The sequence below is a fragment of the Bos indicus x Bos taurus genome, chromosome 3, assembly GCF_003369695.1.
Source record: "Bos indicus x Bos taurus breed Angus x Brahman F1 hybrid chromosome 3, Bos_hybrid_MaternalHap_v2.0, whole genome shotgun sequence".
NCBI lineage: Eukaryota > Metazoa > Chordata > Mammalia > Artiodactyla > Bovidae > Bos > Bos indicus x Bos taurus.
This window is the reverse complement of record NC_040078.1, coordinates 83,957,268-83,980,011: the sequence shown is the minus strand read 5'-3', so window position 1 is coordinate 83,980,011 and position 22,744 is coordinate 83,957,268. Positions and strand designations below refer to the sequence as shown.

The 22,744-nt window shown below is 37.6% G+C and overlaps 1 protein-coding gene across 4 annotated transcripts in view; it reads left to right on the top strand.

The window, feature by feature from the left end:
* PATJ (PATJ, crumbs cell polarity complex component) overlaps positions 1-22,744 on the top strand; it is a 385,743-nt gene that overhangs the window by 83,939 nt on the left and 279,060 nt on the right. For all 4 annotated transcript variants that reach the window (XM_027537066.1, XM_027537067.1, XM_027537065.1 and 1 more), the window contains exon 17: positions 2,821-2,952. In XM_027537066.1, the coding sequence (XP_027392867.1) occupies positions 2,821-2,952 (132 nt within the window). The remainder of the gene's footprint in view (positions 1-2,820; positions 2,953-22,744) is intronic.

Genomic DNA, 22,744 nt, shown 5'->3' with positions numbered 1-22,744 from the left:
CCTTCCTCTGAAAACAAGGGTGCTTATTGTACGTACCTTATCAATGGTGAGAGAAGGAATTGAAGTAATGTGTGCACTCTTAGTATAATGTCTTGCATAAAGACAGTGCTCACTGAAAATTAGTGATGGCTGTTCTCAACTCCTCCCACCCACCTGTCTTTGTTTTGTGATTTCCTAAAATACAAGAGTTAGTACTGTCCTGTAGTCACAGATACTTTAGTGTATGTTAAGTTTGTTTTTATGGCTCCTGTGGGCAGAGACCAAATCTTAAAATTATTTTGTATCTCTAGGTGTTTTTATTCTTTACTGAGCATATAAGAAATGTTTAGTAAATCATTGATTGTTGCTGATAATTTTTTAAAATGTTTATCTTGGTATTTGTATTTCAAGAAAGGGACTCAAGTACCACACTTTGTGATTTTTGCAGTCTTTACTAAAATTAAATGTGGGCAATAGCTTACCTCAAAAGGTTGATAAAAATGCCGTTAATCTAATCTTACAGTGTGTGTAAATCACCAACTCAGCTTGCTGACTCTGTGCTCCCATCCGTCATGCTTTACCACAATGGGTAAACAACAGCTTTGAATTATGCTGAATGTCAACCTTGCTGGCCATTAGTTGATTGCTTTCTATTCTGTAAATACCGTAGTTATGCAGAATTGATTGTATCAAAGTGATATATATATCAGGTTGGCATATAATATCTACTTTTGGTGCCTTGAAATTTATATAAACTTGGGTTTTAAAATTACATGTGGTTTCTTAAAATCTGGCTCTCTTTTCCATCTGTCTCTTTCTCATTTATCTCAATACAATCTTAGGTTCTTAAACCCTCTCTGGTTAGGCAGCTCAGCCAAAATTCTAATGCTCATTAATCAGTGAAGGTATTAAATGCCCCAGTAAAACATCAATCATATTGTATTAACCATTGTGACTTTCCTTTGTATTGGAAAGTATAGTTTTCTTTTTAAATGTATCATTTCCTCACATCAGACTGATATAAACAGAAGTTTATTGATCCAAAATATTCCCCCTTATTTCAAGTTCTATTATCTAAGAACCAAGAAATTGTTCCCTTGTTTAGCTTCAATCTACTATGTCCTTCAGGGACAGTTTGAGATCTGGTCCAGCCCTAATTGTAAAATGTTTTTGTATTAGCTATGGTGCCTTACTCTTCCATAATACAGGAGTGTCATGACCACCAGCTTTGATTCTGTTATATGGATTTTCTTAAACTGGTCACTCAAAATTATATTTGTAGGAATGGTATCAGTTCAGTTCAGTCACTCAGTCATGTCTGACTCTTTGTGACCCCATGAATTGCAGCACGCCAGGCCTCCCTGTCCATCACCAACTCCCGGAGTTCACCCAAACTCATATCCATCGAGTCGGTGATGGCATCCAGACATCTCATCCTCTGTCGTCCCCTTCTCCATTTTATTTACTAAGTTCATTCAAAGTTTTTAGAAGTAGACTTCTTAAAGACTTATAGCTTTGTTTAGAAAGAGTGTCAAGGGAAGGCCACTCAAAGATAGATTATTGATTCATTATGTATTGAACAAGCATTTATTGAGTGTCTACTATGAGCCATGCAATATTTTGTGTTGAGGGGATGACCATGGTAAACTCTATGATAGCCCACATCAGTGTAGTCCAGAAGCTAGGCATTTTGTTAATTGCCAGGGCCACAAAGAAAAAGAAGATAATTCATGAGCCTTAATTAGAAGTTTAGACTATTTGGAAAAGATAAATCACATGAACATAATGTGTGTGTGTGTGTGTATGCTCAGTCGCTTAGCCATGTCTGACTCTTTGCGACCCCATGGACTGTAGCCCCAGCCAGGCTTCTCTCTCCATGGGATTCTTCAGGCAAGAATACTGGAGTGGGTTGCCATTCCCTTCTCCAGGGGATCTTCCCGACCCAGGGATTGAACCTGCATCTCCTGCATTGGCAGGTAGATTCTTTACCAGAGCGCCACCTGGGAGGCATGAAAATAATACAATGCTATAAATAGTATAAAAGCAGAAGATTGGAGCAGCTGTTCTGCGTAGTCAACTCATTGGTACTCTGTCATTTAGCTTCCTAGAATTCTAAATGGCAGTGACTCTCCCTGAAAGGAGGGAGCTTGGAATAGCGGGGTATAGGAGTGAGAAGTCAGGCAAAGTAACGAAGGATCTGTGTACTGTGGACAGTTGTGCATGCCTACTTCCTCCAGGATCAGGGTTTCATTGTTTCAACTCTGGTTTTCACCTGTTTTTAGACTTACACGAGTCCCAAAGACTTGGATTTTTTTCAACTTACTTTTCTAGTTAAATTTTTCTTGAAAACTTCTAGGAGCCAAAAGAAGTGGTATCTCTGTGTCCTATCCTAGCCTTTCTCTGTGTTGGTATCTTTTTCTCTCTCATTGTAATTATAAATTCAGGTGTTGCTACTGAAATGTCTTATAAGCTTTGACTTTGTGTGATGTTTTCATATTTTCTTAAATTGCATATTTTTCCTTTTATGCTTCTAATGGGATGACAGAACTCATTTTAGTATAAGAGGTCAGTGTTAATACTTTGAATGAAACAGATACTTTAACTTAAAAAAAGAAACTATATGAACAATCTGGTTTTTTTCAGTGCTTTAATTTTCATGAAGATTTTATATTAAGTATATGTGTCCCAGTGCATGCCCCTTTTAAAAAATTAAAAAGAAAAACTATGCATGCCAAAAAGTATCCTCAGTTTGAGGAGAAGCAATGAGATTGCTGATGTGTTCATTTTTTTCAGTATTGAATGGAGAGTGTTTTGAAGTATTTATGTTCCTTGTTATTTCAGGCTGAATACAATGTAGATGTCAATACCGAAGAAGATGATGATGGGGAATTAGCACTGTGGTCTTCTGAAGTCAAGATTGTTGAACTAGTGAAAGATCATAAAGGCTTGGGATTCAGCATTTTGGATTACCAGGTATAAGAACCTGTACAGAATTTTTTGAAGCAATTAGTTTTTATTAAAGTTATATGAAGGAGTAATTGTTTAAAGCTCCTACTGACTTAGGCAAAACTGAGTTGTTTAATGTAAAATGCAACTGTCCAAAGGCAGGGTATTGTAATTACTATTGTTACCTTTAAAGTTGATAAATTCCTTAGTTAATAAAATGCTAGATGATATAATAACGGGACAATAAGGGAAGCGGTAGTTTTATACCCATGGATGCTTTTAGAGACTGGGACTTGATGAATTTTTTTATATGGAGGGTTTTTTCCCTCCAACTTTATTGAGATGTATTTCACATACCATAAAATTCACCCATTTAAAGCATACAGTTCGGTTGTTTTTAGTATATTCAAGTTGTGCAACCTTCACCATGGTCTAATTTAAGAATATTTTCATCACCCCCAGAAAAAAACCCTATACATATTAGCAGTCATTCCCAATTCTCACTCTCTTCTCCCTTCCTTTCACAGGAAGGTTTTTATAGTTTTGCCTATCTATTAATCTCAGTGAGCGTAACTAAGTAGAACTGTTCTTGGTGAAATTTATATTTCTATTTAATATAGAACATATAATATTTATGTATTTGTATGCCTCCTAATTATAAGTACAGTAAAGTTACTGATGCATTTGGGGTGGGGAGAGCAATGTGAAAGGTCATCATAAGACATTTATATGTTATACCAGTTTACCAGTTAAAGTATTTTTAGACCATCTGATTATCAGGGGGAATTAAAACTGTTGGCAAGAAATCTCTTCACTTTTAAGATGCATATTTTAATACATCAGTGCTGCCTAAACACATTGTGGTTTAATAAAGCAAAATGTACTCTATCAAAGCACATAAAATGCCAAGTGATATAAAAATCAATTTTTTTTTAAATAAGGCAATCGGGAATAGATGGAAAGAAAAATACTTTGAGAATTATGTAAGAACATTAAATTCCATATTTTGGCAGTGTGGTTTAACATTACTGAAATAGATTATGTCTATTTTATTTTTGCTGGCATATTTCTATGCCAGATAACCCTCTTCGTTATTGGAAGTTCTCTTTGGAATATTATTGAATTATGAGTTGTTGATTCCAAATAATGCATATTTTGAGAAATCTTTATCAAGAAATATTAATACTGTAAAATTCTGGAAGTTTATATGTTGTTTAATATTAGGGTATATAAAATAAATGGCTGATACTTTTTCCTCTTCAGTGTTGCCCTATTACCTAGTATAGATGGTAGATGATTGATAAATATTTGCATAATGATCAAGTAACATTTAGGTTAGATGAAATTAACTGGGACTGAATGAACACATTCAGTTGTCTTTATTGTTGTTGTTAATATGTCAGAGAAGGCAATGGCACCCACTCCAGTACTCTTGCCTAGAGAATCCCATGGATGAAGGAGCCTGGTAGGCTGCAGTCCACGGAGCCGCTAAGAGTCAGACAGGACTAAGCGACTTCACTTTCACTTTTCATTTTCATGCTCTGGAGAAGGAAATGGCAACCCACTCCAATGTTCGTGCCTGGAGAATCCCAGGGACGGGGGAGCCTGGTGGGCTGCCGTCTATGGGGTCACACAGAGTCAGACACGGCTGAAGAGACTTAGCAGCAGCAGCAGCAGCAACGTGTTAATAGTTGTGATTTAGTTTAGAAAACCCCTTTCAGATGTGGTCTTAGATATTCGGCTGTATTTCCACTATTATTGGAATCTATATGTTTTTGCATTCTTATAATGATTGCTCTTATCCGTTTAAAAATGTTATCTGCAGGTTTTATATTTAGAATATCGCACATGTTAGAGAAATGCTTCAGAAATTAAAGAAAACTCAAAAACGTCAGTAGAAGATGGAAAGAAAAACTTGATAGTCTTTAACAGTTTAATCCCTAGCTAAGAGAAAAATTCTTTTGATCAGTTCTGAGCTTTACACACACACGCATATAGTATAGTATATATATGTGTGTGTATTATATATGTATATGAGTCAGTGCTTAACCCTTTTCATTGTATTCATATAGGTATGTGTTATAACAACCTTTGTTTTTTTTTTTTTTTTAATTTTGTTTTAATTTGTATCTTCCTCACAATCACCATTATACATATAGATGTTTATTTCTGCACAGATTATAAAAAGTAATTTTACTGTAAAAGAAATGTTAGATATTCTTGCTTTTGTGCTTATGGGAGAACTGATTGAATAAAAATTTCATTTTCTAAATGCTACTTTGATTCACATTAAAGGGCTCAGCATATTTATTTCTACAGCTAACCTTGGAAGAAAAAGCATTGTCTTAAGTTGAATGTTTTTCTTAAGTCAGCCTTAAATACGCTTATAGTTGTACACAGCACAGTTTCAGCATTTGTCAGCTGTATGTAGAACTGTTATCTACTTTGACATTTAGATGGCACGTAAACACAATATAAAATTTGGTTTTGAGCAAGTTAATTAATCGGTTGTACCATCCCTTGTTGATAATTAGGTAATAAATTCTAAAGTTCGAAAATATTTTTTGCAGGGCCAGGTGAAAGTTTAGCAAAAGCCACGAGAGGTCACGTTCCTGGTTATTATTGAATTTGATGCTTCATGTATGAATTGATTAGGCAGCTGAATAGGGCTGACGCTGATCTTCACCCCCAACTCCAGGCTTAGCATATTTCAAATAAGAAGTGCTATAGGAATATCTTAACCACAGAGAGAATACTTTAGTAGAGTGGGAGAGCTTCTAGGTTGTAAAAGACCTGCATTAGCAGTATTGAAGAGATTGAAAAGTTAGTTTGAATTTTAAGTTAACCATGTTTCTCACTAATGAGTTTTTCTGTAGAAAAATAAGAACTTCCTCAAGAGTCTGACAAAATTAGATACAATATCTAATTTGTAGGTGTTTTTACAATTTCTTTATGTATAAAATGAGGATAATGTTTGGCTCAAACAATTGTTTTGGATTAAGTAAATTAATATGTAAAGATATGGGAAATGTTATATTTATTTTGGAAATGTCAGTGTTATTAATAATCATCTAATTTAGAAAACAAGCACAAAAAGTCTTGATATTGTCCTCATACTATAGTATAATAGGGAACCATACTACAGTATTTTTGTATTCTATCAATTTTAACCATCTAGTTAGATTAGAGAAACTGATGAGTAGATACCTTTGTAAGGACTTCCTTGGTGGCTCAGACGGTAAAGCGTCTGCCTACCATTCGGGAGACCTGGGTTCAATCCCTGGGTCAGGAAAATCTCCTAGAGAAGGGAATGGCAACCCACTCCAGTATTCTTGCCTGGAAAATCCCACAGACAGAGGAGCCTGGTGGGCTACAGTCCATGGGGTTGAAAAGAGTCAGACGCGACTGAGCGATTTCACTTTCACTTTACCTTTGTTTAGTGAAGTTTAAATTTAAGTGTAAAATTATGTTCTCAAATGCAGCCAACGCTTGATGACCCATATATGAATTACCCAATTGTGGTTATAGCCCAGAAATTTACTTTTTACCTAAATTGAGCCAAACCTTAGGAAGAGATGAGTGAGCAGACAAAGGATCTTGAACTGGTCTTGGAACGATGGGGTGGCAATCTGGACAGGGAATTCAGTGAGTCACCAGTGATGGAAGTTGTGTAGCTGAGCAGAGAAAAGAAGCAGATCTCTGTACTTCAATGAAAGAGCTGAATCTGATACACAGATCTACAGCTGAGTCATATGGCCAAAGAGGAAAGTGTGGCAATTCATTTTCATGAAAAGCATTTTAAATAGACTGGGGTGAAGGAGGAGGAGAAAGAAACACAGAAGACTTAGTAAATATGACTCAGGTTGTAAGTCTCCTCATTAAATTTAGGGCAAAGTGATTGTAACTTTTTTGGCTGTGATTTGAATGGAAGTAGGACACTTGTTCGGAGAAGGCAATGGCACCCCACTCCAGTACTCTTGCCTGGAAAATCCCATGGACTGAGTAGCCTGGGGCTGCAGTCCATGGGGTCGCTAGGGTCAGATATAACTGAGCGACTTCACTTTCACTTTTCACTTTCATGCATTGGAGAAGGGAATGGCAACCCACTCTAGTGTTCTTGCCTGGAGAATCCCAGGGATGGAGGAGCCTGGTAGGCTGCAGTCCATGGGGTCGCTAGAGTCAGACATGACTGAGCGACTTCACTTTCACTTTTCACTTTCATGCATTGGAGAAGGGAATGGCAACCCACTCCAGGGTTCTTGCCTGGAGAATCCCAGGGACGGCAGAGCCTGGTGGGCTGCCGTCTATGGGGTCGCACAGAGTCGGACACGACTGAAGCGACTTAGCAGCAGCAGCAGCAGGACACTTGCTAGTCTCATGTATGTCTAGATATTGCTTCGTGTCATGGTTACTTAAATTCTGGCCCTGTGTGTGCACCATATTGAAAGAGCCCTTTGTCACATAACATCATGCCTTATAGGACTGTGTTATAGAAAACAATGATGTGCACTGTTTGTCAAGGACATGAATGTTATGGCTCAACTGTGTACTGTTTCTAAGCAATATAGAATTCTTCAAAAACTTGGTTATAAGTTTTTATAGTATATATATATATATATTTTTTTTTTTTTTGCCAAAGATAAGTAGATTACATACCGTGTCCTACTTATCTTTGTCTTGATTTCCCATAACTGATATGTATTATCTTTATTCTTGGAAATATAACTAATGCTGATATTGATATTGGGCTTCCCTCATAGCTCAGTTGGTAAAGAATCCGCCTGCAATGCAAGAGACCCTGGTTGGATTCCTGGGTTGGGAAGATTCCCTGGAGAAGGGATAGGCTACCTGCTCCAGTATTCTTGGGCTTCCCTTGTGGCTCAACTGGTAAAGAATCTGCCTGCAATGTGGGAGACCTGGGTATGATCCCTAGGTTGGGAAGATCCCCTGGAGAAGGGAAAGGCTACCCACTCCAGTGTTCTGGCCAGGAGAATTCCATGGACTGTATAGTCCATGGTGTCACAAAGAGTCGGGGACACGACTGAGTGACTTTCACTTTCATATTGCTATTAATCCTAATATTAATCCAGATAATGAATACAAGTTCAATAATAGCTAACATATACTGAGTGTTTGCTGTTCGCTAGTCTCTGTTCTAATTGCTTAATGTATTCCTAATGAGAACTATATGTTATCCTCATTTCAGAAGTGAGGAACCTGAGGAACAGAGAGGTTAAGTTAGTTGTCCAAATTCACACAGCCACTGGTTGGCAAAACTAGAGTTTGAACTGCCAGAATCTGTGCTTTTAACCACCACACATACTACTTCTTTACTTATCAGTGGTATTTCCATGCTCATTTTATTATAGAGAATTCCTGTAATAAATTTATTGCAGCAAATCTTCCTGTTTTTTTCAGCTTGCTAAACAGTCTTATATCTTAAAGACAAGCTGCTAGATAGTATTCTCATTTTCAGTGGTTATATGAAAGTTTAGTAAGTATTAAAAATTAATAGAGTGTGCTTATATGCACTGTGTAAAAGCTAGTGTTTATTGCTTCAAACGAAAATGATTACAAATTTAAGAATCCTAAATTAGTGCAAGTAATTTGTTGTGGGATAATGTTCAATAATGAAGCAATTATTAGGTAGTCTGAGAGCCTGTAATTTTTAATTTCTACCAAAAAGCTTGAGATAAATTTGGAAGTGTGTGGATTTTACCTTCAGTTGACCTTATAAATTAAACATTGCAAGTGGATATTTTCTGGTGTTTTGATTTATGTTGAACTTTAAATAACCTCTCATGATTATAATTCACTGGAAATGTTTGACGTTAGCCAATTTTTGAACATTAGCCATGATATTGCCATTCTTGATACTTCTGAATTTTAGTGATTTAGCAGGTAAAATTTATTAACCAATAATTCTCATCCCTCCTACACCCCATTCCTCAGTTCTCTCCCTTCCTGATATGGAAACCGAATTCAATTTTTGCCAAAGCAGATATTTTTGAAAGGCTTTGGGTTTATCTGAGACACTGAGAGAAAGAAAAATAGAAAGCATGATAGCACAGCCATTGAGAGGTAATTCATACATAAATTCATACATAAATACTGTTAGTAACACTTGAAGAACTCGTTTGAAAGACCAAAGATTGCTGATTAAAAAATAATCATAAAGATATAACTCCCTATAAAAATTAACAGTGATTATTTTTTCTTAGAAGAAATGGGTTATAAAACTTCAATAGTATAAATATGAATATAAAACATTGGGGTACTGCTGAAGTGAAGTGAAGTCGCTCAGTCATGTCCAACTCTTCGCACCCCATGGACTGTAGCCTACCAGGCTCCTCCCTCCATGGGATTCTCCAGGCAAGAGTACTGGAGTGGGTTGCCATTTCCTTCTCCAGGGGATCTTCCCTACCCAGGGATCAACTCCAGGTCTCCTGCATTCCAGGCAGAAGCTTTAACCTCTGAGCCACCAGGGAAGCCTGAGTCTTGGATATATTATTCCTTAGTATTTGTGAGAAAAATATAGTGTGTAGTTTTTACCTGACTTACTCTATTAGATGAAATTCTTAAAAATTTTTTGAAAATTATTGGAAGGGAGTGTATACATTTTATGTATGTGTTTTTTTTTTCCTTATGTGTGCAACATAATAACATTTGGTATGTATTAAAAGTGTTTTAAAAATAAGTAATATATATATAGTGTATAAAAATTCAAAGGTACGTAACGCTATCCTGTGATGGGTATACATACTTCTGACCATAATCCCTCACTTTTTATGTCCCAGATAAAAACTCCTGATTTTCTTGTCTGTCTTTCCAGAGATATTTTATACAGGTACAATTATATAGTGGTAGTTTTCTGATTGTTTAATGTTTTTTTTAATTTTTTAATGCATAAATAGAATATGTCATACAATCTTTCTGTACATTGCTTTTCCCCCTTCCATTATATGTTCTTGCATTTTAGAATTTATGTGCTAAGTCGCTTTAGTCGAGTCTCACTCTTTGCGACCCTATGGACTGTAGCCCACCTTTCTCCTCTGTCCGTGGGATTCTCTAGGCAAGAATACTGGAATGGGTTCCCATGCCCTCCTCCAGGGGATTTTCCTGACCCAGGGATCGAACACTTGTCTCTCTAGTCTCTTGCATTGGCAGGTGGGTTCTTTACTGCTAGTACCACCTGGGAAGCCCCTAGAGCTACCTCATATTTTTAAATGCCTGCATACTATATTATTGCTGTTGTGTAATCAGTTATTTAACCAAGCTCCTGTACTCAGTTGGGGGGTATTTCAAATGAGACTGTAGTGGATATCCTTATCATACTCTTTTATAAAAAATATGCAAGTATATCTTGTGATAAATTCCTAGAAGAGGAATTGCTCATCAAAAGAGCATTCATCCCTTAAATTTTGATACATTTTTACCAAACTGCTTGAACATAAATGTTTGTGAGACTCATGTACTTAGACCACTTAAAATTGATATCTTCTGTAATTTCTTTGTTTAAATAATTTTATGAAAGATAAAGTGTAAGTAGGTGCATAATTCATGGGTTTGCTAATGGTTTTCTACAATATAGACAGATTAAGTAATAGCAATATATAACTATCAACTTTGTTTTAACTTTATATTGTCAGTAATTAATTTATTGACCTTTATAGCTAAGAGATGGAGAAAGGAATGGCAACCCACTCCAGTATTCTTGCCTGGAGAATTCCAGGGACAGAAGAGCCTGGCAGACTACAGTCCATGGGGTTGCAAAGAATCAGACACGACTGAGCGACTAACACTTTCACTTACTTTCATGTGTAGCTAAGAGAGGGCATAAACTATTTATATTCAGACTATGATATTTTTTTTAATCATTTATTTATTTTAATTTGGCTGCACTGGGTCTTAGTTGCTGCATGTGGGATCTAGCTCCTTGTCCAGGGATCGAACCCAGGCCCCCTGCATTGGGAGTGCAGAGTCTCAGCCACTGGACCACCAGGGAAGTCCCCAGACTATGATATTAATGCACCAAAATCTATTCTATTTTTTCCACCACTTTTAATCTTGTTATCAGAAGCTGGACTTTAAAAATGGAAGAAATTAAGGACTTAATATTTGCAACAAGATTTGAGATTTTTGAGGGGCTTCCCTGTAGCTCAGCTGGTGAGATTTTGGGTGAATGCTGCTATCATTACATAGTCTTTAGTAACTTGTAGAAGCCCACTATCTTTATGTTCGTGCCAATAGATTAGTTTATTGAATCTGGGGTATAGAATTTGATAGATATTGATATAATTTAAACATGTAGTAGTACCTATATTAGTAACATTAAAAAATCAGGTTCAAACCTGTACTGTTTCCAGAATCTAAAATATTCAGGATGGAAATGTAAGTTGTTATACAGTTCCACTTTAATTAATGCTCAAGGAATCTTATAACGTGGCCACCAGGATATGGTTTTGGGTCTGTTTTTTCTTTCTGTTTTTATCTTTTTTTTTTTGTAAGGAACTCTGGGTCTTATTCATCCATGTAGGATTAAGATATTGGTACTAAGTAAAATGCAGTCAGTCTGCTCCTAATGGTAGTATCCGTGTTCTTGGAAATATCAATATATCCCACAGCCTACTGTTGAACAAACCATGCAGCTGCATTTAAAGGTCACTTTTGCTCAGTGGAACTTAGGACTGATAAAGACCCAATCTTTGCTCATCCTGATCCCTATCCACATTTATTTTTATTAACATCAAAGTACTGTAAGCCCCATTGCCAACTGGGCTGAAGCTTTCTTTTCACAGAGGATTTGCTTCCTTCCCCTCTATGGGAAAGTTCCATATCCTTTAAATCATTTTAAGCTGCTTCATTTGAAAAATAATTCTTCATAGTGTGTTCATGGAGTGGATTGATTGTGGCTACTGGGGAAATTCTCTCATGGCTTAAAGATTGCTTTTCAAGCCTGCAAAGTGGGTGAATGAAGGGAGGCCACTCCTGGTGTGTGGAGTTTGTAGTGTGCTCAGGATGACGACTGACTCGAAAACACCACAGTGCAGCAAGACTAAAGGCATCAGGAGACCAGAAGCCACTTAATCAGAGATCAAAGAGGCTGTGTGTACATCAGCTTGAAATCCAGATAGTACAGATCAAAAGCTTGCCTTAGCAGGGCAGCTGCTGGGGGATGAAGTTAGCAGGAGGCCTTAAAGATCTTAAGTCAGGCCTGATGTTGAACTTTGCGGGAATTTCATGGCTCCTCTGGAATATGAATTTGGCAAAAAATCCCATTGTGTCTAACGGGGGAGAGAGAGAATAGAGGGCAGGCAGCAAATGCTTGTCAGCTGGATGGTGCTTTCTCAGAGGGTTGTGCTCCTTTTCATAAATGTTTCTTAAGGACTCTTTCTGCATTAATAGAAGGCATTGCTGAGGAGGAGGAGATTCTGAAAATGATGCATTTGTTATATTACCTTTAGTGAGTGTTCTAGAAATGGCTGAATGATAAATATTAGTGTTTATGAAACGACCGTGGAAAGCTAAAATATAGGCATAAAGGTGCTCAGGTTTACTGCAATACCTGGTAAATATTTCTTTTCTATGAAATGCTCAAAACATTCCAGGAAGTTAGTGACTGTCAGTCTGGCTTTGCATCTCTGTCCCCCATGTAACTAAAAACAGAACAATAACTTTTTTTTTTTCCCCTGAAGTGGAAAAAGTTTGTCTAAAGAGAAAACTCAGCCTCTAGAGCTGTTTCATCACCAGTCTACCTCTACGTGTGAGTGTGTTTTGAAAGTTCCCGCTGGATTCTGATGTCAGTGTTGAGAACCATGCTAGTAGATGAAAGTCATAGCCCTTCCTAGAGTATGACAGAAGGGTGGAATCAGATCCACCAGCAGGTATTACAAACCTGTTTTCCTAAGGCATGGTGGTTTCTACTGCGCTGCCCTGTTTGTGGGTGTCATTTGGAGCTGGGCAATGGTCCAGAGAAGCCATGCTCTCCCAGTGAGGGCTGGACAGTGGTGTTGCCTCCTTCTGGTACCAAAAGCCTAATTTGTTAATGAGGCATGAAAGGAGATCGTCTGCCTGATCTTGACATACCCCTTTCCAGGGCTCAAGTTTCGCTTACGGCAGTTCCCGCTGTGTTTTACTTTAATCAGGTATTATGTTCACCAGTATGCCACTGTGAACATAGCATCAGAAAGGACCAGGATTTGCCTTCTGGCTATGACATCCTCCTAGGACTTTGGACAAGCCTGTTAATCTTTCTTATATAATAATCTCTAAAATAGAAATAATATTTGCCTTTTAAAGCTGTAAAAACTAAATAAAAGATGTATATAAATGCCTACATTTTCTGGATATAAAATAATGTGTTCCTAGTTACTGAAAAATGATGATGATGATGATTCATAAAAATAAAGTCTAAGCATAGACTTGCTATACTTATTATTCATTATCTCCTTCCAAAAATTATTATTCATTTATGAACTGGTATGGGGATATAAAGATGAAAGGATCCACTTCCTTTCAAGATCTTATTTAACAAATGTATATGGGGCATCTCCTATACTAGGCATTGTTCCAGACACTGGGAATATAGAAATAAACAAAATAGGTAAGAGACCATCTGTCCTTAGGGAGTTTAAATTCAACTGGGAGTAAAGAGACAGTGGATAAATAAATGTATGTTAAAATAGAATGAAATAAACAGACTTTGGGACAATTCTCTATAATACATTATGATTTTAGCAGTGGTAAGAGACTTGTGATAATTGTTTCTTAGGATCCAGAGAGGCCTCATGGGGAACTGGGGAACACTTTGTACACAAACAGGTGGTAGGCACAGGAATGTCCTAGAATTGGTAACTTGGCCCTGCTTTTGGGTCTTTATTTTCTTTAGTAACTGTGAACTGTTTAATATCTATCTAAACTTTCATGTTTTATTCCTTTTAATGAAAAAAATCCTTTGAGAAATTTTCTAATATTTGTAAGATATGGCTACCATTTCACATGATGATAATAATGGCCAGTAATTATGTCCTGCTTACACATACTGGTTTAATTATCTCTATAGCACCTCGAGGCACATCCTACAAACATCCTCATTTTATAGATGAGGAACTTGATGACAGGAGGCTAAGGAATTTGCTCAGGATCATCCAGTTAGTAAGCAGCGGAGCTGGGCTCCCAAGTCTGTGGCCCAGCAATGTGAAAGTACGGCTTTTAGACCAGAAACAACACTGGTTCTTCATAATGGTGGCTTCAGTGAAAGATGATAAAAGTTTCTAATTCTCTTTCCAGGGAGAAACATTTAGTACGGTCCCAGAAGGGTGACTTCACATTTCCCTGAATCCTTGTGGTCTCTTGCTCTTACTCCTCTTATCTAACCAAGCTCTTTAAAGACCCAATGGCCATTCACTGCCAGAGAGTAGAAACTGTGCATGTTTTACCTTATGTTTCCTAGTAGGACTCCTTACTGTTTCTCTGGTGTGGTTTCAAAGTTGGCAAAGTTTTGTTCTGCATATCCCAGAGTGCTGGTTGTCCTTTCAAGGACTGAAAAAAAAAAAGATCACAGAATCTTTTCTAAAGAACGGAAAGCATCCTGTGTCCTTTGATGGTGATTGTCAGAGAAGCTCACAGGGTAGAGATGGCTCCTGTCTTTCAGTATCTGCTTTAAGGAGGAGTGAGGGCTAAGGAGCCCATGCTGCCTTGAGCCTCCCTTCAGGTACAGAGGTCTGTGTATCTGAAGAGTAGGAGGTCAACACTTCACTGTCATGTATTAACATGTAAGTGTATTATCAGGGATGGTTTAGCAAGAGCCTCCCTTCAGGTGCAGAGGTCTGCATATCTGGAGACTGTGAGGTCAACACTTCGTTGTCATGTATTAAAATGTAAGGGTAATTAATACCAGGGATGGTTTAGCAATTGATAGCACTGTTGGGCTAAAGCACACATGCTCAGTTGAATTTAGAAGGCAGTAGATAAGACAGTAATTGTTAAGTCCTCAAACACATATGTCCAATCAACTTCTTTTCCATCATCTTCCTGGTAAACAGTAATAAAAGGAGTTACAGCAAGAATAAGAGTAAAAGCACTTATGAAGTGATTACTGTGGGCTTTCCAAGTCCTTAATCATGCCTTATCTCATTTAATGCCTTAAATAACTATGAAATCTGTATTATTGTCATTTCCACTTACAATGAGAAACTCAAGTCTGAGAGATTAAACAGTTTCAACAGTATCACTCAGCTGGTATCTGTAACTGTTTAGCTTACGCTGAGAGTAATTGGTTTGGAAAATTAAAATAAATTTCAAAACTAATACTTTAAAAAAGCTTTTAAAAGTTTTCTGTGTCTATACTTTTCCAGCATCATAATAACTTTCAACTAATATAGTTTTTCTCTAGAAGATAATAGGATATCAGTTTCAGTTCAGTTCAGTCGCTCAGTCATGTCTGACTCTTTGCGGCCCCATGGACTGTAGCACGCCAGGCTTCCCTGTCCATCACCAACTCCAGAAGCCTGCTCACACTTATGTCCATCAAGGGATGTATCTTATTTATAAATTCATTTTCTTCTAAAAATTTTTTTGGGTAAAATACACATAACATAAAATTTACCATCTTAATTTTTAAGTGTATAGTTCAGTTGTGTTAGGTATATACACATTTCAACTAGTGTTACTTTAAAAAATATTTTAATTTATTTTTTAATTTATTTTTGGCTGTGCTGGGTGTTCATTGCTGTGTGGACTTTTTTTCTAGCTGTGCTGAGCAGGGGCTATTCTGTAGTTTCAGTGCATGGGTTCTCATTGTGGTGCTTTCTCTTGTTTCAGAGCATGGGCTCTACGGTGCATGGGTTTTAGTAGCTGTGGCACATGGCCTCAGTAGCTGTGGCTCCCCAGCTTTAGAGCACAGGCTCAATCGTTGTGGCACATGGGCTTAGTTGCTCTGTGGCATGTGAGATCTTCCCAGATCAGGGATCAAATCTGTGTCTCTTGCATTGGTAGGCAGATGTAATGTAGTTAAAATAGAGGGTGTGACTTTGTCCTTGAGTACTACCATCAGCCTGGTGGAATCCCAGCCATTTCAGCCAAGTGATGGTGGGGCTTTGAGATAAAGGATAGCTGTGTGGTTCATTTTGTTTTGTTTTCCTTACTAATAGTAGAATTCCTGGGCCAGAAGTGAATAGTAAATATATAAACAATTACAGCATGATATAAAATTTTCAAAAGATGAGATATCCAGAGACAATATTTCGTATCCAAGGAGAATACCAACTAGGAGATTAAGAAGGGAAAAGGTAAAGTCACGGGGCTCTGCTTGAATCAATTAAATTGTTATAATGTTTAAAATAGATATTTAAAATGTGAAACTATACAGAATAAAATGATGTGCAAGCCCATGTATTTTTTCCTCTATTTTAGATTGTATGTTGATCTTTTAGCAAGTTGCTCTGTCCACTTCTCTCCTAGTGCTCTTTTAATTGCCTTGTGTGCTGTGCTTACTGTGCTGCTCAGGGACTGTTTCAGTCTACGTATGATGCGTGGAAAAATCTATTCTTAATGTCTAAGAGTATTTAGGAAGTAATAAGACACAAGGAGCCAGGAACCATATCAGTTTAATTTATCTTGAGTGCACTGAAAGTATTTTGTGGGCACTTATATTTTGAATGTGATGGTATTGTGGTAATTGGTATGATTAGTGTACAACTTGGCTATATTATAAAATAGTAAAAAAAAATGGGGTTAGAGTCTGATAAGATAGCATAGTCATTATTCATTAGAATCATTTGGTTATTGCCTTGCATTCACTATAAATCCATTTCTTTCTCTTTCCTAAAAGTAAATGCTTAGCTTATTGGTCAAGTCAGAAGATGCTCTTTTAGTGTAATTAATTACCTCCTGTTATCTTAAACCAGAACTATGCTAGTGATTTTAATTCAACTAATAGTCTCTAACGTGTCTTTTGTTGCTATCAAGAAATGGTAAAAAAAAAGTTGTTCTAATATTCATCTTATAAAAAAGAGCACATGTAAATATTTTGTTGTATCTTTTGTTTTGATGGTGGAATACTCAAGGAAGTTAGAGATTGCATAGTTAAGCAGCATTTTTATGAGTTCTTCAAAGACATTACTAACTACATATATTCCATGTTTGTGACCAAAGTGTAGTCTTTTTCATTGCTGATTCTGTGTTTTGAATTAACTTCTGTCATTCCCTACTTTTTATAGTGGTTTTGTGACTATTTTGGTAGAAATTAGTAACAAATTTGACTCAAGCTATTCTGTCAAATTTAGTTATAGTATTTAGGAGTTGGGGAAATGGATCACAACTGTCACGTATCCAACTGTCCCATTTTACAATTAAGGAAACTGATACAGAGAAATCAAGAACTTGTGAAATTGTACACAGTCAGGCTGGGGGCTCAAAACTTGTTGCTTGACTTCTAATACACACCCATTCTACCACTAGCGAATTGAATGGCTGTTTTCACTGTCTTTTCTTTATCTATATTTTCTTCTTTTTAGAAGAATGTTTGGATTCCTGTTTCCTGACTGACATTGGTCACTGGAAATTTTAATTCACACCAGCTGTACATCAGAGCTCCTGCAGATCACTATTTTTTCATTAAGATCTACACATCTCTGTGTGTGTGCGTGCGTGTGTAAAAGAATCTTTGCTTTGCCCTTCTTTACACTCAATTCCTTCTTCTGCCTACTTCTACTATGAAATAGCTGGCTGTCTTGTTTTTAACCTTAATGGTTTCTTTCTGTGTTCTCCATTTCAGTAACTTCCTTGAGATTTAGCTGTTAACTCACTTCGATTTTAACTTACTACTCTTTGGTTCAAAAAAGTATTACCACGTTTAAGAGTATAGTCTTCAGACCTAGAACAAATTCATAGAGACAGAAAAAAGAATAGCGGTTACCAGGAACTGGGTATTGGGTGGCTGGCGGGGGGCGGGTAGGGGGGAATAGAAACTCATTTAATGGGCATGGCGTTTCAGTTTGGGAAGATAAAAATGTTCTGGGGTTGAATAGTGGTGACAGTAGTTCAACCATGTGGATGTACTTGCCACTGAACTGTACACTTGAAAATGGTTAAAATGGTACATTTTATGTTATGTGTTTTATTTATATATTTATTTATTTTTGGCTGTGCTGGGTCTTGGTTGCTGCGGGGCTGTTCCCTAGCTGTGGTGCACAGCCTTCTCGCTGCGGTGGCTTCTCTTGTTGCAGAGCACAGGCTCTAGGACATGCAGGCCTCAGTAGTGGCTGTGCGTGGGCTCAGGAGTTGTTGCTCCCAGGCTCTAGAGCACAGGCTCAACAGTTGTGGCACATGGGATTAGTTTCTCTGCAGCGTGTGGGATCTTCCTAGACCAGGGATCAAACCCATGTCTCCTGCGTTGGCAGGCACATTCTTTACTATTGAGCCACCAGGGAAGCCCTATGTTATATATTTCAATACAATAAAAGGTAGTAAGTCAAAAAAGAAACAAGTATACCCTTCCAGAAACAAATATTTGTCTCCTTGCTACTTTCATAGTTTTCTCTCAGTTGACCATTGTTTAGTTGGAGCAATTCTCTTATCAAATAGTGTGTGCCAGCTGCCTTGTGTTATCCAGAAATTAATGTATGTAGAGACTTCCAAATAATCCTTGAGACACAATTCCTCACCCTAATGTGAGTAACTGTTTATGGAGTAAAATTCAGTAGCCTGATTCTGTAATAATGTCACCACAATAGTGAATTCATAGGTTAGGAGATCTGATTCGTAGAGCACTTTCTGTCTCACAGTTGTCTGAAGCTGTTTTCCTGGTCATTCTTTGGACCCATTTCCTTTTGGTGAAGGACTCCTGTAAAAGAGGAGAGCGCGTGTTTTGGTGTGGTGAACTGTCAGCACAGAGCTGTAGTGACGTAGGTACCATGTTTCTCCTCATAAGTTTACTATCGGCCAGCTTTGTATTTTATTTTACCTAGTTGACAATAAGTGTGAACGTTATCTGAGGTAAATAATTTTTACCCAAAATAAACTATGGCCTATGTCTTTGCTGTCCTATTGTGGTCTCTACATTCTTATTCCATTATTTAATGTTTTAAAAAATTTGATCCATCACCCGGGGTGGATTTTTCAAACAAGAAGAACAACCCCAGATTTATCCTTTGTTTTGCATTCGTGTAGTTAAGTCATTGTTACCCCTTGATTTTTGTTTTCCTTCGTTGGAGTAGTATCACAAACATGTAAAAGTTGAATGTCAGAAGTGTCCTTGGTTTATATCTTTTATTCCTGTTTTTCTAAAAAATGCCTCTTACTGAGGCATTGGCCAGTTTATTCAATGTGAGCACTTTTCTTCTCGTTTGTTTCCTCTGTCTCTTTTTTATGTAACATTTCCTGCTTCGTGCCTTTCCACTGAGTTTGCCTTGGTTGCTTGCTTGTGTCCATTGTTTTAGTTTTGGAGCAGCTTTAAGGAGAGCGCTCTCTACCTCTTCTGCCTGATACCCTTGTCTCTGAGAGAGCCCAATTCCAACTGAACCGCCCCTGTACGGTGCTGTAGTTTATGTGAACTCCAGTCTCTTTGATCTATGGGAATGTATACAAATATTCATATAATACATTTTTATAGACACTTCAAAACTTTGAATTCCATCCATTCGGTCGTAATGGTTGTCACATGTTTGTATGTATTCACCTGTAAATGTTCTTAGCTCACCAAAGAAATGGATTCTTGAGAACCTAAATGTAAATTGACATTGGCAAGGTGCTTCTTTGGTGGTCCAGTGGTTAAGACTCTGCCTTGCGACACAGGGGACACAGGTTGGGGAACTAACGCCTCACTGCTGCGAACAGCTAAGCTTGCCTGCTGTAACTACCGAGGCCTGCATGCTGCAGAGCCTGCATGCCACGACTTGAGAAACCGAGCACCGAACTAGAGTACGTGTGCCCCAGTGAGGATCCCACACGCTGCAACCAAGACTCCACAGAGTCAAAGAAATAAATAAATTAAAAAATAAAATCAGCAAGCGCATGTTTAACTGTCTACGTAGGCACGCTGTACATTCTGTGCGTTCTTTCGACTAACTACCAACATATAAACCTCTGGTGGTCAAGTAGGGTATTTAAGGGGCTCAGTTTTATACACTTTGGCAAGGTGTTAATAAATATATGTTCTAACAATTTACTTTTTCTCAGCATTCATTCATTCAGCAAATGCTTACATTAAGAAGCTGTATCTCATAAGTAGCTAAAAGCATAAACTCTGGAGCTTAACTGGCTGGTTTAAATTCTGGTTCTATTACTTACCAATTGTGTGTTTTGGTTATTTATTTTTTCTCTGTCTTAGTATTTTCATCTGCAAAGTAGGAATGATAATGGAACCTACCTCACATTGCTGTGAGGATTAAATTGATTCAAAGATTTAAGATATTTAAGTCATGCCTGGTGGCATGGCAAGAGCTCAGTAAGGGTTGAGAGTTGGTTGTTACAAATGATGGGATGTGGCCTTTGCCTTTGGTGTACTTACAGTCCAGCAAAGAGTATGAAACTAAATAGATTCAGTCATTTGATGTTTCAGCTATTATTCAGTCCCTTCTATGTGGCAGGCTCTGTAGTCAGCCCTGGGAATAAAATAGCAATAAGCAAACATATCCTTGTACTCATGCAGCTTATTTTTAGTAGGGAAGACAGTTAAAATAATTCCAGTAAAATGTCAAAGAGTTGTAATAGGAAAAAATGCAGCATGCTGTGGATACATCTAGCAGGAGAGCCTTACTTATTCTAAAAGGTCAGGACAATAAGGAAACTATATTATGAAAAATGCTGTAAGGGAAGGTCTTTTTTAGGTTTAGAGATATTCAGAGTAGGAAGTGCTTGAGTCTTCTTTGGGAGATCTGGGAAAGCTGCTCATTGGAGGAAACATGTGAGCTGACTCTAGTGGCAAAGGTACGGATAAGGGCAGTGGGGCGGGGAAAGCATTTCTGGCCGATGGAATGGTTTGCAGAATGTCATGAAGCATGTCAGTGCCTTTCACAGTCCTGAACTTCAGTAGTTCTGGATTGTTGGGACAGTGTGTGGGGCAAATGAAGGGGGCAGTGGTATACGTGGGAGGATCAAAGGGAGATCTGACGAAAGTGGGAATCTGAAGGAATTTCTCTGCCAAAGAGTTAGCACTTTATTCTGAAGGCAGTGGAGTCATTGAAGTGCTTTATGCAGAGGAGGAATTGCAATCCCATTTTTACCTTTAAAAATCATTAGTTTGTCTTTGTAAACAATAGACTGAAGTGGGTAAGACTGGAGGCAGGTAGACCTTTGGGGAGACTGAAGCAGTTGCATAGGCAAGAAGTAACGAGAAGCAGAAATGAAGAGGATCGGATAGAAGAGACAGAAGATCAAATTAATATGCCTTAGGTAGCAACTCAGTGAAGGGGCGAGGGAGAGCAAGTGAGTGCTTGGGCGTATGGCAGTGCCACTCAGGGACTATGGGAGAAGAGGTGTTTGTCACCTTGGATTTCCTCCAACATTGAAACATCCTGTGTTTATAACTATCAAACATTAGAATCATTTCAAGAGACCTCAAAAATCCTCATACGCACTTTTCTTCAGGCACTTTTATTCGCCTGCAAGACAGAGCAGTTGGATTGGTTCTCTGTGGATTTCATAGCTCAGTAGTGAGAAGTCAGGTTAGAGCTCCTATCTTCCCGTGCAGCATTCTGATGAAAGTTGGTTGTGCCTAGTGGATTTGTAGGGAATGACTTTCATAAATGGTTGAGTTAAAGCAAATATATGAGATACTGTTAGAACATGTGTAAGAATATAAGGGTTTTGAATAAATAGGAAAAAAACATCAGAGGAGGAGATGGCTTGCCTAGTAGAGGATGTATCTTGTCTTCTGTGGTTGGTATTTAGTGCCCCCTATTGGCTGTTTAGTTTAAAGCAACACCTTGATTATTGAATATGATGTTCCTTGCAGTGTTATTTACCAAAATAAGAAAAATCAGAGATTTTAAGATTATGATAAAAGGTGATAAAATATGATAGGGGCCTGAAAAAAATCTGGATAGAGTCTAGGAGTTGGGTAGAGTGTCTTGAGAAATGTCTTTATAACATTTTGTTGTATTTAACATGGGTATGATATTATAGTGTGTATTTCCAGAAAACAGACTTTCTGATGAGAAGCAACTTGGTTTTAAAGCATATTGTATGTGGCAAAGCGTTAAGAATAGTAGCTGCCCTGGTAGGCAGTGACAGCTGCTGTTTTTCCATAGAGTGGCCACTACATGTGATAACCATGAAGGGAAATGACTGTTACTCGTTAAAGCAACTCCATTCAGCTACTTGAGAAATCACGTGGTCAGAGAACTCGTCACAGAAAATAAAGTGGTGATTATCCATAATGGGGTATCACCAGAAGTGGGTGGCTTGTCTTTTTATAAGTGACAAGGAAGCTGCCGTTGGGTTCTCTCCTCCAGGAAAAGGAGTAGTGGGTTAGACTTAGTGTTCAGGATAACTGGGAAGTCCAAGCCTGGATAAATTTTAGTAAGCAAGCACACCTGATAATACTTTGTGGTTGAAAGACGGTTGCATTTTGTAGAAATAAGTGCTCACCGTGATTTTTCTGTAAAGGAAATCTAAAATCTATTTTCTCTTTCCATTATTTCCTGGTTAATCTTCCTTTGAAATGTTTCTAATTATCATTTCAACTGGATTGCATCTTGAAAACCAGTTCACCTATTTATTTGGCTTAAAAATAGTACTTTCTGATTAGGTGTTATATGAAACTACAGAGATGGCTTACACTACCAAGTGAAATCATTTATTTGCTTTTGGTATATTT